This window comes from Poeciliopsis prolifica, unplaced genomic scaffold (genome assembly GCF_027474105.1).
Source record: "Poeciliopsis prolifica strain line A6 unplaced genomic scaffold, Auburn_PproV2 SCAFFOLD052, whole genome shotgun sequence".
In the NCBI taxonomy this organism is placed as follows: Eukaryota; Metazoa; Chordata; class Actinopteri; order Cyprinodontiformes; family Poeciliidae; genus Poeciliopsis; species Poeciliopsis prolifica.
In genome coordinates, this window is record NW_026562427.1 from 2,237,673 (window position 1) to 2,254,968 (window position 17,296).

General features: G+C 41.6%; 1 protein-coding gene across 1 annotated transcript in view; it reads left to right on the top strand.

Moving 5' to 3' along the window:
* Nucleotides 1-91: 91 nt before the first annotated feature.
* Nucleotides 92-17,296, top strand: part of tax1bp1a (Tax1 (human T-cell leukemia virus type I) binding protein 1a) — a 31,497-nt gene continuing 14,292 nt past the window's right edge. The window contains exons 1-12 of the mRNA XM_055058931.1: nucleotides 92-225; nucleotides 1,004-1,119; nucleotides 2,562-2,776; nucleotides 7,451-7,553; nucleotides 8,069-8,259; nucleotides 9,954-10,109; nucleotides 14,191-14,339; nucleotides 15,220-15,310; nucleotides 15,416-15,601; nucleotides 16,403-16,654; nucleotides 16,746-16,937; nucleotides 17,048-17,120. Of these exons, the coding sequence (XP_054914906.1) occupies nucleotides 2,588-2,776; nucleotides 7,451-7,553; nucleotides 8,069-8,259; nucleotides 9,954-10,109; nucleotides 14,191-14,339; nucleotides 15,220-15,310; nucleotides 15,416-15,601; nucleotides 16,403-16,654; nucleotides 16,746-16,937; nucleotides 17,048-17,120 (1,582 nt within the window). The 5' untranslated portion in view covers nucleotides 92-225; nucleotides 1,004-1,119; nucleotides 2,562-2,587. The remainder of the gene's footprint in view (nucleotides 226-1,003; nucleotides 1,120-2,561; nucleotides 2,777-7,450; nucleotides 7,554-8,068; nucleotides 8,260-9,953; nucleotides 10,110-14,190; nucleotides 14,340-15,219; nucleotides 15,311-15,415; nucleotides 15,602-16,402; nucleotides 16,655-16,745; nucleotides 16,938-17,047; nucleotides 17,121-17,296) is intronic.

The following is a 17,296-nucleotide window of genomic DNA, read 5'->3' on the forward strand; positions in this document are numbered from 1 at the left end:
TTTGTAATTATAATGATATAGTGTCGTTGTTTCTGGTCGGGTTGTTCTGGTTCCCCCCACCGGCCCTCGCAGCATCACTGGTGCAGCAGCTCAGCATCATCATCATCTCTCTCTCTCTCAGGAAGAGACGCATCAGCGTCAGAGCTGAGAGTGGGGGAAATAAACACAGATACGACGAAGAAAGTCTCTGTTTCTTCATACGTATAAACAAACCATTGAACAGAGGTAAGGTTTGTTTTCACGCTGAACTGGTTCGTGTGTGTTTGTGTGTCATGTGTCATCGAGCTCGCCGCCCTTAGAGATGATGCTTAGCTAGCTAGTAGTGACTTGACACAACATGGCCCGTGCACGAGCTAATGTTAGCCACCTTTAATGAGATAAGCCTGAGGTGGCTTTAGCTTACAGTTCACTCGGCCGACGTGTATTTCAGCTGCTCGGTCGTGGATCTAACGTCGTTTCTGTCTGTAATGTTTCAGCTTTGAAATGTGCATTTCTGCGTAATATTTACCATGTTTGCTCCTGGGGTGGAGTCTCTATAAAATGTAATGCGTTGATAGAATGTTTTCCCTTTTTTGTGGTTCCAGAGTGAAATTACAGCACAAACATGTCAAAAAAGCGACATCCTTTCACAAGTGTTTGTTTCTTTAAGCTTCCCTTTACAATTTTCCTACACAGTTTGGAAAAGTATTTAAGTTTTCAAGACTGAAAAAGTATGGAATGAAGAAAATTGACATGTTTTTTTTTTAATTGCCAGATTTATTCCCCATTTCATTGTCCAAGTCCATCATTCATCCATCCTGGTGCTCAAAATGTGCATGGAAGTACAAGCTGTTGTGTGTTTATGGCACTTTACAAAAAGAAAACTGGTCAATCGAATCCGATCACACATATATTTCAACTGACCTAGTTATCAAACACTTCATTCAAGTTCCCCATTTGGGGATAGAGAAATGGAAACAAGGCCTTTCATTTTGAAATCACCATATTTATTATTATTTTCCAGCCTTTTACCTGCTGGTAAAGGAGCAAAACTTTGTGTCACCATGAAATCGTCTTTGACTTGACTGAACTCCCTCAGAGCCACAGAGGAGCAATTACTCAAGAGTTTACACATGCAAGGTAATACATTTGATTATTACAACTTTGATTGGAAAAAACTATGGCAGGGTTTCTCCCAAGTGTAATATAAGCCTGTTGAGCCACCAGGCTTTACTTAGCACCCGAACAAGCTAAGTTTTTATTTTAAATATATATATGTGTGTGTGTGTGTATTATTATTATTTTTTTAAGTATCAGAGACAGTAAAGACAGTTTAATAGTTGGCACATTGACCTGGGTGTGAGGGCTCCCCTTTGGCTTCATATGCTATTATTTCCAAATTATGATCCTATCTTGTGCACCTCCGAATTTTTGTGACTTTGAAAATTTTTTAACCCAAAAACACGGTGGGCCGCTAGTGGACTGGCGTAGTTTCTTCCACCGGGCTAAACAGGTTTTCTGGGTTTCCCTGTATTGTAAAAACTTGTTAATACTCAATGTTTGATTATCACTAGCCTGGTAGAAAAGAACCCTTTGTTTTATGCTTCACTTCATATAGAGGGTCTGGACCCTTGGCTATTAAGAAACGATTGCTTTACCTTCTGGTAATTGTTTTACTGTGGAATTGTTTTACTGTGGAAGAGTCAGATCCCTTTTATTAATTTACCTTTTAGAAGTGGAATATATGGTTACAAGATGGTGGACGAGTCAATACTTTATATAGAACCCTTTATTAGCGACACATATGGGCCCACAGTGAAACATTAAATAAAGCATCAAATCAAATCCACAATATCTCAAATCTACATGAAGGCTAAAGCACCAATGATTCCAGAACTTTGAATAAAACATGACTGAGCTGTCAGGGACACAATCACACTATTTGTTTAGTCAACTGTACACTCGCGAGATTCTGCAATAAAGCATGACTAGTGGGTACACCAAGAGTAACAAATGTTTTAACTTACACTGCTCCATCTTAGCATTTTAAGCAGCAACCTAATTCCACCCTTGTATGCTACAGTGGGTCTCTGAATGCTGCTTTCTCTGCAGCACCTCCACAAATGGCCAGTGTACACTGGGAGACAATAGGCTTATTTAAAGTGTCCAATTTTCACTGGAACAACGAACGTCCAAAATTTACGCCTCGGCATATTAACTTGTGCATACACGATTTTGCATTTCATTTGAAAAGCCGTATTATCAGATATGTAGGGTCCTCAGCATTTACCCGCAGTACAAACAATAGCAAAAGTACCAGACAGAGTAAAGTCAGGAAATACTAAATTGTGGTCCTCCATCTATAAATAAATGTCATACTCTACATGCATATTGAGAACAGACCCCCCATAATGTCTTCTGATGATCTGCCACACTAAATCTTAATTAAATACATTGTAGTTTATTGCTATAAAGTGATGGAAATTCAAAAGATTGGAAGACTTCTGCAAACTGATATATGTGTGAAGGGAAAAGAATGCAACCTCCTCCTACTGTTTCTTTTCTGTTTTTCTCACTTCCAGGCAAATGAAGTGACCAGCAGGGCAGGATGTCTTCATTCCAGGTGGTGGACTCATCGCCTGGCTGCAGCGTCAGCATCATGGAAACATCCAACTTTGCTCATGTCATCTTCCAAGACGTGGGCAAGAGTTTCCTACCACAGGCCCCTTTGGAGTGCCGATATACGCTGACCCCTTACATTACTCCCCACCCCAAGGACTGGGTGGGCATTTTCAAGGTATTTGGTTAATCCAATTTTCTTTGCTCTCTATGTTTGATATATTTTTGAAATCACAGCCATTTACACAGGTCTGTGGTGGTACAAACAAGTGTTAGGGTCACATTAATTGCCCGTAGCTTTGCACTTAACACATTAACACATGCATCCGCCCCGACAGTAATGATTCGTCACTACAAGCCTGAAAGCGTACCGCAAGCTTTGGTGTGGTTGTTCTGCAGGCAGAACAAGGAAGAGTACACACGGTGGGCTGTTTGCACACATTTGGCCCTCTTTATGAACCACTCTGATTCTTATTAAGACCCCTTCCCTTTCCATCATTTCACATGTGCCCCCGACTCCCCTTCCTTTGACTTTCCATCAGCCCATTTCCCTTCTCTGCTTGGACTCTTTTATCAGGGCCATCAAATCTCACACGTAATTAACAGGAAATGGGAGCCGGGAAACTTAATGTCTCGTAAAGACAAAAGACAAACGTTTTATTGTAGTTTTAAGAACTGACTTCAAATCCACCAGTTCAATTAAAAAGGAATAAAGATGCTGAGTTTATTTGGAAAAAAAAAACTTGAGGATTGGAAAATGTAATTATGGTAATCCATGCTAAAGAAACCCATTTGATGGTCGGAGCTCCATGTCAGGGAACAAGCAGACCGTAGATTTTTAATCCTCTTTGACGTATATGCCTGTCTTTTTTGCTTTCATTAGGACTTTATTTTATCGTTGCAAAGTCTTGCCACTGTCTTTATACCCATTAAACCAAAACAATATTTGCTGTGCTTTATTTGGAATAAGTGTGCCAGAATAGCAAAAAGTGGTGCATAGATGTTGCATAGAAGAAAAAAGAAAATATAGTGTTTAGCTCCTTGTGTTAATACTTTGTAAAACCACATGTTTCTACGGACTTCACACATAACCACTAGTAGTTGTGCATATTCTTTGCAAAATAGCTCAAGGTCTTCTGTACAGAGCAGTTTATTAATCACAGCACAGATTCTTTAATTTATTTATGTCTGTACTTTGACTGAGTCATTTCCAGTTTGTTTTATTTTTTTTTTGGGGGGGGGAGGTTGCGTTGTCATTCATTGTACAAATTAAATGCGATCGCAAACCAATTTTTGTTTTCAAACAGTTTAAGACACCAGAGCAATGCGCAGAAGTAGAAGAAGGTAGACGTCACACAGAAGCGCACTCTTTACGGAAGTTCAAATGGCCGCCGCCGTCGATGGATAAATTTGAAAGATGTTCAGCTATGAGAGCCGACAGTATTGTCACATGATTATGACAAGACGAAGTACACCAGGAAAAAAAACAAAGCACAACTAATAGCAACAGCCTTTTTTGAGCATTAACCACAACTTTTGTAGAGAAGTGTGTTACGATGTGCAGTCGAATGATGTAAAAGTCGGGCAAAATGCGATGTGACCGTTCTGACTGCAGACGCTTTAAATACTGTCGCATACGTATCTGAATTAGTACCAAGAGTGGCACAAGTCAGACTTTTTAGGGGTGAAAAGATCGGAATTGCCTGGTTCTGACAGCCATAAAAAAGTCTGATCACATGTGCCTATCGTGTGAATACATCCTAATGTTTGTTTTGTTTTCAAATTCTTCGACCTGATCAGTGGGACTCTGCCAACTACTCAGCCTGTTAGCTCAGTTAAACATCCATACCTCAGTAAGTTTGGAGTTGTTTCCTGCTCTTTTTTCTTTGAGTAAAGCTCTTTGAGATGCCCAATGTTTGGGAAATTGATTTATAACCCACTGTATGTCTGTGTTTGCTCTTTCTGTTGCTGTGTGTTCACTAATGTTCTCTTAATACATCTTTGCGGAACAGCTGGATTTGTACCAAGATTATCTCTTTAATTATTACATGACATCTGACTGGATTGTGTGGATACAAATACACACCGTGCTTTTTTAGATTTGTATGTAAAAAATGTAAAAACCGTCTATCATTTTGCTTTCCCTTTGCAGGTAAGCACCACTTTGTGTTGGTCTCACAAAAAGGTGAAAAAGTTCAAGTAGGACAAAAAGAAGGCGCTGTGATAAAGCTCCATTCCAACAAAAAAAAATGATGATCTTTCACAAACGATGCACATTTTAAACTATGCCAACAAGTTTCAGTTCGAGTTATGACGCTGGGGAATTTTTTAAAACAAAACTGATTACAGTTGACTTTCACACTCCAAAGCTGTTAATACTAGTCTTTAGCATGGAGGTTTATGTCTTCCCAGAGGCAAAAACTTTTCACAGGTCTGACTCAGGGACACAATATTTTCTTCCTCTTTCCCTTCCCATCTTTATGCGCTACCTGTGAGAGAGCCAGACTAAGCAGCAGAGCTGAGATCTGCTGTGAGCATGACTCAGAGCAGGCAGGAGCAGCTGCTTTAAGTTGAGCACAGACGCCTCCTAGTGGCTAAGAATGCCCATGCAGCACATCGATACAGGATTCTGATGCAACAAACCTGTTCCTGGACGATGTTGCCCTCCGGCAGTATTCACATGTTTACCGTGTGTGTACACGGTACACATAGACAGTGTACATCTTAAACACGCTTCTATAACGCAGCGTTTGTTTTCTGTGTGTGTTTTTCTTTTTTTGGGGGGGGGAATTTTTGAACTCCCGCTCACATTTCCAAGTTTTTAACTCACTCTCACACCACTCCAACAAACAAAAAGGAAACCCCAGAAGGTTTCAGTTGCAGCATGTTTCGCCGGGTCGGCAGGGAGAAACCCGTTGCGCGAGCGTATAATTAACGTGTCATCACGCTGTCCCCTCTCACTTGGGCTTGAGTGATTGATAGCTGCCTTGCCTGTGATTATTTTATAACATCACTCCTCTCCTGGAATGCTGCTCCACGTCTAAGCAAACGTCAGTCAACCTCACCTCTGCAATTAGCAAAATTATTGATGCCTTTTTTTTTTTTCTCTCCTCTGTCTTGTGCAAACACACATGACCGCACAAGCAAAGGCTGGCGCGAGGCCACCGAAGCGCCGAGCTCATGGCTGAGACACCGGTGGAGGTGGAAAAGAATGTTCTTGGCGCAGAACTTCACGCTGACTGCTACTGGCGCTTTGCAGCAGAGATGTGATGTGTGTTATGTGATGATGGGGGTGGGGAGACGCAGTGATTATGTTTAAGGAAACAATGCGTTTAAAACTGACACTTTTGACAAATGCTTCCTGTAGTTCAGTTGATTTACAGTTTGAAAGTCTAAATACTTTTATGGGGTTGGTGTAAGTAACTCAGCATTTCAATAAAACTGTTTTCCATTGTATTAATTATTAAAGTAATTGTTTATTAGCTAGCTAGGATATTAACAGCAGGATATTTAGATTGTTCTTTTTTTAATTGAACCGTGCAACAACTTTGTCCACCCTATTTCCTTCATAGTAATCTAGACAATGTGATTGAATCCATATATTAATTTTAATGTGTTTTTCTACAATTATTTTTTTTTTAATTGTTGTAGGACCACGTGAATGAGTTGTGCCACATGTGTAATGTGAACGTTTGGTGGTACATGACTGACTTAAGAAAACAAGAAATTATTTCTGGGAAAAAAACAACAGCTCCTTTTTCCTGTTTTTCTTTTTATTCATCACTGACTGAACTTATAAAGTCAAACTGACCAGACAAAGCAACGGAGGCTATCACTTCTTCTTGCAAGAACACTACTCTTCCCATGGAGGCACAATCGCTCCATCCATCTTTCAGTCCAGGTGTCTGTCCATCCAGCCATTCATCCGTCCTTTCTCTCCTATAACTTTGACAATTTACAACCACGAGCTAATTGTGGTTGTAAAATTGATTAGGATTTTATGTGATTGACCAAAAGAATCTCATGCATATCTCTACTGTGGTTCTGAAAATGCTTGAAAATTAAAAATCAACAAGCAATCTTCAAAAGTGTTGGCATGCACATACATGTATTCAGCATTACTGAATCAATGCTTTGCTGAACCACCTTTGGCTAGAATTACACATACAATTATTCTTAATGTGCAACACAAAATAATTGTATATTAGTAGGAAAGGTCCCTCCCTACCTGCAAGCGTTAACTCAGTCTTGATCAGATAGCATCACTGAATGTTATTTTTATTTCTTGCCACAAATTCTTTATCAGATTTAGATCTGGACTTTGACTAGGCCATTCTAACACATACATATGCTATGATTTAAATAGGGGTGCTTCCTGACTGATCCCTCAACCTTAGTGAGCCTGACATGCTGATACAGATTTATTTGTTTGAAAAGTTGCTAAGTTAGAAACAGAGGGGTGACTTTTGTTTATTGTGCACATGCAGACTCTCACAGTAGAGCCAAAGTGGGCAGTGGTTGATTTTCAGCCCTTTGCGGAAATAGATGGATCAGATTCTCATGTAAATATCGGCAGATCGGTAATCTGCTGAAGTTAAGGAAATCGGGGCTGATCAATTCCTTGGCATTTTCCTGGATTTCTTTACGGTTATTTTAAATAAAGGGACCTGAATGCATGAAGCCAACCTTTTAAAGTTGTTATTGGTAGAAGAAAAGAACTTGTAGAGCTGAGTACTCCAGACAGTTTTTTTAAAAGTAAAAAACTGTATGAAAAAAAAATAACAAAAAACAATATTTGTATTGTATGAAATTTCTAATTTTAAATCTTTTTTCATGCATGCTGTTTCCCCAGGTTGGTTGGAGCACAGCCAGAGATTATTACACCTTCCTTTGGTCACCCATGCCTGAGAACTACGAGCCGGGAAGTACTGTGCACAGGACTGTTGTGTTTCAAGGTACGGACTGAAGAGATCCACACACACATTATTACGGAAACCACTATACAGAGCCTGGGTATTCCAAAGTAACTCCTCCATTTTACGGTGCATATAAAAACCAGCACTCTTATTTAATAAGGGAGAACGACCGCAAACGACGGCCTGGGACCCACGTACCTCTCCTACCACACACACACACACACACTCATGCTGAGGGTCTGCGGACTGGTTTTTACTGGACTTGGAATGGTCAGATATTACCCAGTGAAAATATGAGTTCACACTGCGGTGCGTTAGGAGTCAGTAAAAGCAGCCAGCTACTGGATCGACTACTCAACGCCGCTCTGTTTCTGAGCGTAGAGAGTATAAAGCACCATTTGATTCTCAAAGTAAATACAGGCAGTTTGATGTGTCAGCATGCGAAGGACTTGTTGTAAATATAGACAGAAACACTTGTTTGTATTAATATCAAAACAGGTTGGAAATAAAACATAATTTTAATACTGCACCTCCTATTTCTCTCTCCCTCGCAGGCTATTATGTCCCTAAATCGGACGGGGAGTTTTACCAGTTCTGTTATGTCACTCACGCGGGGGATATCAGAGGTGCCAGCACGCCCTTCCAGTTCAGGCCCGCCACGCCCACCGAGGAGCTGCTGACTGTCACAGAGGAAGACAGCAACTCAGACATACTGGTCGTTACCACCAAGACCGGCCTGCTAGAGGTAGACCACACACGACCGTTGCTTATATTTTGTCTTTCTGCTCTTGACCTCCAAGCAGTCAGCTCTGACATCATCAGCAGCTCTTTTTAGGCAGCAGCAGACACATGGCAGTATATCTTTGTCCCATTTCAGCTCCTCGGCCCTCGGAACTAAATCAGCCTAACTCTTCTGCTGCATTCATACAATCAGGTTCTCTTCGTGTGGCAGAATGGCATGAGATTTTTGCACCACTCTGTTTCAAATGGCCCATTTTGAGGCTATTTCTTTTGTTACAAAATAAAATGTGATTGCAGCAGCTTTTTGTGTTTCCGTATTTAACATATGAGCAATATGCCTAACCATCCAGGGCACAATTTCTTACAGGGGAGGCAAAATATTATAAAGAAATGTGTTCGGTTGTGCCTGAATGAATGACTAGTTTTGTCTCTGTAGATCCAGTCAATGAGGATAGGACACCCTCTGTGGTGTGTAAACAGTATCAGAAAACATAACCATACACTGTAAATAATGTTTATGATGGCATCTGATTCAAGGATTGCTATCTGTACAAAATTAAATTGAAGGGATAGTTTATTTTCTTTTTTCGCATTTTATTAACTTTTTAATTTTTTTTGTTGCTAGTTTTAAAACTCGTCAAACATGAACTGGATGATCCCACACCCATAATGTAAAGAACAAACACTGTTTCAAACACAGTTTTAATTTGTGGAAATAAAAGGGTTTTCTTTTTCTTGCTTGAGCAAGAATCTCTACAGCACATAAAAAGAAGATATAAAGAGCATGTGGGGTGTTTTACATGTAACTAAAGCAAGGGATATGCTTTGGGACTGTTTTATTGCTTCTGCACAAAATACAGAGATCACAAGTGAGCAAAAAAAAAAACTTGCTGGCTTTGTTTAAATGAAATTGTAGGCCAAATTTTTGAAAGACTCAGTACATTCTGTGTGTTGTGTGGACACTGTGCCAGCACTAAGCCACAGGGATGGTTACATGTTTGATTTTTTTTTTTTTTTTTTTGGCCTATAAGTATATGTGTGATTGCATGTATGTGTACTGCCTCAATTGTCCTGGGTACTAGAGACTTGGAATGTGTGTGTTTCTATCGCTGTAGAGTCCACAATAGAAAATAAGTCGATTAATCTTCTGTCTGAAGCACTCCTTACCAAATGGATGCAAGGACGTTGTAATACTGATGTGCCAGATGTTGAAGACCCTCCAGCTTGTGTTTACCCAGCAAGTGGTGGATTCTGGCAGGCCCTATAATGATGCAATAGTGTTTTATGTCAAGCAATTTGTGTATTTATTCTTTCTCTTTGATATAAGGCAGAAATTTTGACTGCTGCTGTATTTGGAATTTCCACACTGGGAGATGTTTCATTCAGTATGGAAAATGAATTGAAACAAACACTTTTATTGTTTTATATTAACACCAGAAAAGATGCCTTTCAGATTTAGACTAAATATGTCAAGGTTTATTTTCAATTTGAAATGAGTAAATCTCAGATTTGGCATTTGTTTCTTTCTGCTGTTGTACCAAACATCTACACCCAATAAATTAATGAATGTTTTAGAGAGTTTCTTTGCCATGACACTCACAGAACCTATTAAAGAAAACAAGAGAAGATACATTAAAACTCCAGATCTCCAGATACTGGCGCCACATTATGGTTGTTTTGTCTCCTTGTGTCTGACAGCGTGTGGAGGAGGCACAGCAGGAGCGCAGGGAGCTGCTGAAGGCCATGCGCCTCCTGCAGGAGGAGAAACAACAGCTGCAGGAGGAGCAGAAGCAACTGGTCAAGGAGCGGGAGCAGGAGAGGGAGACGTGTTGCCTTCTGCGGACACACAACCAGGTCAGACAGACGAGGTGGAGTGGTCTAAAATGTACCATTTGTGTGTATCTGCGTGCACAACCACTTATTTAAATTATAAGCCGTTGAGATGAAGTTGAGCCTGAAAGTGGGGCAGTTTCAGTGTGTTTGTGTGTGCCGTGGATGTCAGAAGTGTACACACCCCTGTTAAAAGTCCAGGTTTTTATGTTGTAAAAATTTTGATTATAGCAAATCATTTCAGAAGGTGTCCAGTTTAGTATGACATTTATCATGTAGAATGAATAACTGACAAAGCTATTAGGGGGTGAAATAAAAATAAAAAAAACAGAAAAACCCTAACCACCTGGTCACACAAGTTCCCACACACTTAAACTAGAACTTTCTTGAAGTTCTATCCAGTTTTAGTATTGCGCTTTCTCAATTTGACAGTATTTGCTGACTGTGTCTTGCTAACGTTCTTCAAACCTTACAAGATTTGCTAAGGCGTCTCGTGGCCACAACCCCACTTCTGGTGACCGCGGGGATTTTCTGGTCAAGATTTAGTTAATTTTTGATTATGTCACCACATTGTCTAGCTGTGGGCACGGTACGTCTGGTTTCATCAGACCATAACATTGTTCTACAAAGGAAGATTTTAGTCACAAATTAGGCCTGGGTGTTTTCTGTGGAAGAAAATGATTCAGTTCTCCAACTCCGTGCTTTAGACACGATAGAGGTGACGTTCTCACATGCAGAACACAACAAGAGGTCGACAGAACTTCTGAGAGCTGGCTGGGGGGTTTTCTTCAACCTCCTTATTTTTGGAAAACATCCAGTTTTTGTTTTAACGCCCTGTTGCAATATGTTCTTCTGTTAATGAACTGAACAATTGCAAATAGTTAGTTATCGGTACAAAGTGTTAGTGTAAGCATTTGTATGGTTATTTGCAACTTCTTCAATAGGATTGGACCGATTGCAATTTTCTGGCTGATCACCCCTATGTTTTAATTCAACAGATTTGGTTTTTATTATTATAATTATTATTTTCAGTTGAATTGGGCAGAAGTGTTGTGCCAAACCGAATTTGGAAAATGGTTAAAAAAAAAAAAAAAAAAAAATTAAGCCACCAAACCTTGACTTTTTAACAGGGATTTGTATACGGACAGCCAGACGCCGCTAGCAGTTCCCGCTAGGAGCCACGTCTTCGTCAGCGATCATTGACCTGAAAACTTCAAAGTCCCGCACATTTATGAATAATTTGCGTCCATGTTTGACAGACACACTTCAAACTGCTGCTATGTGAACGTGTGTGCGTGCGCATGTGTGTGTGTTTGCGTGCCTTCCCCTCCGCCCCCCCTCGTCTCCCACTCCTTCCTTTAACGACCTGACTCAGTGGTCCAGAACGGAATTGGGACACAGTTTTTTCCCGGGCATCTGGCGTCAGCGACGATGCCATCTCGACCGCAGAGTGAACAAACATGACGTCAAACGCACGCGCGCACCAAGGCGTCGCGCTCGCATTCAGGTTGCACGCCAGCGGGGCCCCTCGGGTTTGCCTTCACACACGCACAAAACACACACACACACACACAAATACGCTCATTATGCCACCCGCTTGCAAAAACCCTTTTAGTCTGTGTGTGCAGAATGACAGGAGGGTAGTCCACAAAACCGCCTTTATGAAAAAACAGCCCTGCCCAGCCTCAGGGACAAACACAGCTCAGTCACGCGATTCAGCGGCCACCGCTCTCCTACTATTTTTCCTCTCCACTTTCTTTCTCTTCCAGGGCTACTTTTGTAGGGGATTGATCATCAAAGACTGAATCGCACTTCAAAATAGGAAATCTGTAACCTGGACATTTGTCAATCTTTTCCCTCTTCTCGGGATGAGTCACATGTTGGGTTTTTATTATTTGCTGCATTGCTCAGTTGATGAGAACTGGCTTGGCACCGATTCCAGTTTTTAGGAGAGCAGAGGGGTTGGCAGAAAGAGGTGAAACACTGAAATCTGCCAAGAGCTCTGAAAGTTTGAATCTGGTCTCATATCGCCCCCTGGTGGACCTCCCTGGGCTGAGGTCCACTGTAGTTGAGATCAGGCTGCTTTGAGTTAGCCTGCTGCTCTTATTTTATGAAGGACAAAATTGCCATAAATTTAAATGGTAATACACACACATACATAAACACACACACACACACATTGTTAATACCGTGCCGCTTCTCATTCAACAGCCGTGTCCATCTGTGGATATACGACTTGTTGGAGGGTGCGTCAGCTCGTGGCTCTCACGATGAAAATATCCCTTTGAGTTTAACATGAAAACATAAGTACATATTTTGTGGCTGCTAATTTTACGACTACACTTTTTATAAGGTCTTTATGCACTGCTAAAGTGCTTCCCAAATGCCAGCCGTAAAAAAAATCATACAGCGATCCATGTAGAGCCAAGCCCAGAGGGAGACTGGGCCTTAGTGTGCACCGATGGGTGCATTTCGACTCTTATCTGTGTTGGATTGATTGTTGCCGTCTGGGTTTGACAGTCTAAATGTCCTTTTAATGTGCCGCTGTCGCTTCGTGCTTGTATATGTGTATATTGGGGAAGAGAAAGTGGGTGCGTTTTTTTTTGTTCTTTTTTTTCTCCTGAAAGAAAGGCGTGTGCAGAAGTTATGCTGTCCTGTCACTTCTAATATTAGCCGTCGATGATTTAAAGTCATTCAGTAGCAATGTGCAGCAAGTTGAAACAGGATGTTCTTCAGCCGGCACACACCATATGGGAAAAACATACTTCATGTTTTTTTTTGTTTGCTAAAGCCTTTTTTTTTTGCATCAGTGTGTTCCTTACAGTGTCTTATATTCATATTCCTTTCAGAGTTTTAGATGTTTTCATTGGGTCTTTATGTGACAGACCAATGCAAAGTAGCGCATTATTTTTTTTAGAAGAAGGGGGACTACATACACACCACACTTTCCAGATTTTATTTGTGAAAAAATGTTGAAAACTTGAATCATTTTCCTTTTATTTTTGAATTATGTACAACTAAGGCAATATATGTCGTGATATACATGTGAGCAATATCAATAGATAATATGTCTGACAGAATATTCAGTACTGAACTCCAATCCAGAACAACACTGTGAGCCAAGTATCAATTAACTAACTCGCTGTTCGGTTACCTGGCAACAACCTGTTGAGTAATTGTGCAGCAGCAGTTTCAAGTTTTGCCACTGTACTTCATAAATGCTGAAAAATAAAGAATGTGAAGGAAAAACTGTAAATAAAACAGAAAAGGTCGTGCCAGCAGTTTGCCAATATTGTTCTAGATATTTAAAAGAAAAAAAAACAACATAATTATCAAAATGGACCTCTCTGATTGGGAAGCTTTCTCCACGGTATAAGTACGTATACATATATATAAAAAATCTAATATTTTAAAAAGTCAAATTTTCTTGTAACAGTACCTGTAGGTATTGTTACTGTTACAAAGTAATGTTTCGCTGTTTGTGTCAAAGTAAATGACTTTTTATTTTTCTTCAAATCACATGCGTTCTTAAAATCAGTAAAATAAAGTAAATGAGATTTGATTTGGGTTTAAGTTTCACTCATTGCTTTTGGTTTTTCAATTTCTGACGGAGACCCCACAGAGAAATTTGCACTTATTCAACCAAATAGAAACAGCTCGTTGGACCTCTCTACCATCTATAATTAGAATTTTTACCAGAATGTTTGCTTGTTAAATTCATTCTGACTAAGTTGGCAAACAAAACACTGTCAAATCACTGAAGTTAAACTGTGCTTTGCAAAGTCTATATTTTCTTTTGAATTGTCCAGTCCATACACACCATTATAGATTTTAAAATAGGGCCCATCTGAAGGCAAGAAAAATTGTGAAATAGCCCTTTAACACGTAGCCAAATTTAAAGCTACCTAAATCAATGTGTGAACCTCTGGAAAAATCTGGAGTTTTGATTCAGGAAAATTAGGTTTTGGGTTAAGCCTGGGTATATCAGAATGTTGAAAACCTGTAATTTACTAGATATTAATAAGGTTAATATTTAATTAGCATGGAAAATTTCACCACAGCTGCTGTGTCAGCGGCTCTGATTGGCCGCCTCTGTGCCCCCCAGGAGCTGCTGCGGTCTTCGCAGGGACTCTCCGACGAGAGGGAAGAAGTACGGAGGAGGCTGACAGAGGCCAAAGACCGAGTCCGGCAGCTGGAGGAGGACCTGCTGGGAGTCACCCAGAGGGGCCTTCAGAAGGAGACTGAGCTGGACTGGTGAGGCGAGAATCCTTTGATGGAACCATCTACCTTAGAGACGAAGACACTGTACAGATATGAATTGTGAAAGAACCAAATATGTCAAAATGATTGCAGTGCAGTCCGTGGAATAACTACAACAGCTCAACTATGTTATGTTGCAAGCGTGGCTTGCATGCTAGGCCTGGACGATAAATTGAAAATTATCGACTCATGTTGGCATTTCTTGAAAAGAAAACGCGAGGGGAGAACGCCTTAACCCTTCCGCAGTATGAGCGCGAGCTGCGCCACGATCAGAAGAAGTGCGGAAAATATTGTGGTCGGCTGGAAGGTGGGAGGGTTGTCCGAAACCACACACATAAAAAAAACAAACTAGTAAACTGCGCACAGAGTAAAAAAACCTGTGGAGACTCCCGTCTCTGTAGACCGCGGGAGGGTTAAGTTAATGAAATAATGACACAAGAGGTCTCATTTCCCCTAAAAAAAAAATTGCATCATCAATCGTTTGGTAATATATTGGGTTCAATTAGGACCTTAAGAAGTGAAATTATTTTATACTTCTGAACTTGTTCAGTTGTGCTTAGTTGTTCAATAACTCTTAACTAAAAGTACATGTTTTCTTCATTTATTTGCAGACGCCGTAGTTTTAAAACCATTAAATGCCAATAAAAATAATTGCGAAAAACCGCAATTACTGTAAAGTATTTATGCTGGCCTGTCACATTCCTTAGTTCTGGAGGGGGAGTAGAAGGTTTTGGGGGTGTCGGTGTTATTGTCCATTCGATGTTATCCAGGTGAACTGCTTAATATATCATGACATTGATTCTACTTATCGTCCAGCCTTAGTATGGTCTGTACAATGATATTAAGACGACGGAGACTTTTTTTTCTAATGCAGCCTGCGAGACCGTTTGAAGAAGCTGACAGCAGAGCGAGACACCCTAGAGAGCCAGGTGAAGAATGTGAAGGACGAGAGAGATCTTTATAAGGTGAAAAAAAGAAACACACCAAACATTTCACATCATGAAGCCATGGAGGCGTTTGTTTCTGTCTCCGGTCTGAACTTCTCTCTTCTGCTTCGGGACCCGCGTTAGGCTCACCTGCGCAGCACGGAGCTGGAGAACACCAAGCTGAGCGCCGAGCTGCAGATGCTGAAGGCGGTGGAGCTGAACAGGGAGGTGACCATCGCGCAATTCCAAGAGGAGCTGGAGAGGCTGAGGGCCTGCGTCGCCCAGCGAGACAGTCTGGAGAGGGAGCTGCTGGAGCACAGACATGACAAGGTCTCGCACTGCAGGGTTGTCAACATTAACACATGCGGTTAAACGCAGATTACTCAAACTATTATTTTGACCTAAAAGCCTCTGTCCCACCGAGGGTTACTTGACACACAGGGGGCAACAAACGACAGCGAAAGATGAACGTTTTATACGACAGCAGACAGCGACAGATGTTGCACGTTTTTCAGCTTTCTTGTTTTGCATAAAGCTGCACGTATAAGCTTGAAATTTCTCATGCACAAAGTACACCGGTCGCTCAGCTGGATGAGGACAACGATCGTCACCTCATCACACGAGCTCCATAGAAAATCAACGGAGAGGGACATTTCTAAAATTACTGCCCAAAGCAGTATCAAACCTAGAAAACTAACTGTCTTTAGATAGCATTCATACAGTTACTGTTTTTCATAAGGGCCATATGGACGGTTGCCCAGGGTGCCATCACAAAGGGTGGGAAGCCCAAGAACGAGAGAATAAAAATATATCTCATCGGTCAGTGGTTCCTCGAACAAGTTTGTAACTTCTTGTGCGTGTGGAGTGGAGTAAGTTTCCCTTAGTTGTTGTTGAGTATTGGGAGACTATATTACCTCCTTTCTGCAACAACAACAAAAAAAGATAATTGCTTGCATTTCAATTCGTTGGAATGTGGCAGGAGGAGGGGCGTGCCCACAACCCCATTCTTGTAAGAACCACAACATATTTGTACATATTTATATTTCAAGTGCACGTAGTTAGGCATAGTGATTAATTGTGATTAGAGTGTAATTAATCTGATTAACGCTAATATTTCTTTTACATGTTTAGGCAGAGCTCGGCCGCCTACGCGAGCAGCTCCGTCAGGCCGAGGAGCAGCTGCAGGCGACCCGACAGCAGGCCGCCCTGCTCGCCTCCGAGCTGCGGGACTCGGCCGGCGCCCGTGACCACACCATGACCGAGCTGTACCGCGCCCGCATCGAGGCCGACAAGCTCCGGGCCAGTCTGGCCGACGCTCAGGCCGAGTGCCAGCGCATGGAGAGCCAGCTGGACCGGATGAGGAGCGCCGCTCGCAAGGAGGTGGTCGGTACCCCCGGCTCGGGATTGTTACTTTCACACTCGATCCGGATCAAATGTGAAGCGCACGTCACCGATCTCGTCTTTTGCATCCCAGGGCGTCGGAACGAGTGGCGACGGCGTAGCGGTGGTGTCGGAGGCGGAGGCGGAGCTTCAGCGGGAGGTGGAGGAGCTGAAGCTGCGCCTCCACATGGCTGCCGAGCACTACAAGGAGAAGTACCGGGAGTGTCAGCGCCTCCGCAGGCAGGTGGCAAAGCTCAGTACTGCGGAGTCACAAGGTGTTATTATGGTGTGTTTAAAAGCCATTAAAAAAAACACACAGAGAGAGAACAGCCAGCCTGCTTCACTTACCGCCTCCCCTTAAATCTTAAATCAACAATTCATTTTGTTTCATTGCAGGAGTCAAAGAAAAACGTGTCCACAGAAACGACTCAGGAGCCGCTGGTTTCCAGTCCGGAGTCTCCGACTGAGGGTACGACTGCTACACACACCAAAACACACACACGTACACAGAGGCTTACAGGGCCTTGTAAAAGCATTCAAACCCCTTAAAATTTTTCACATTGTGTCACATTACAACCAGAGAGCTCAGCGTGTTTTATTGGAAATCCAGATGAAAGAGCAACCCGAAGTAATGCATAATTATGA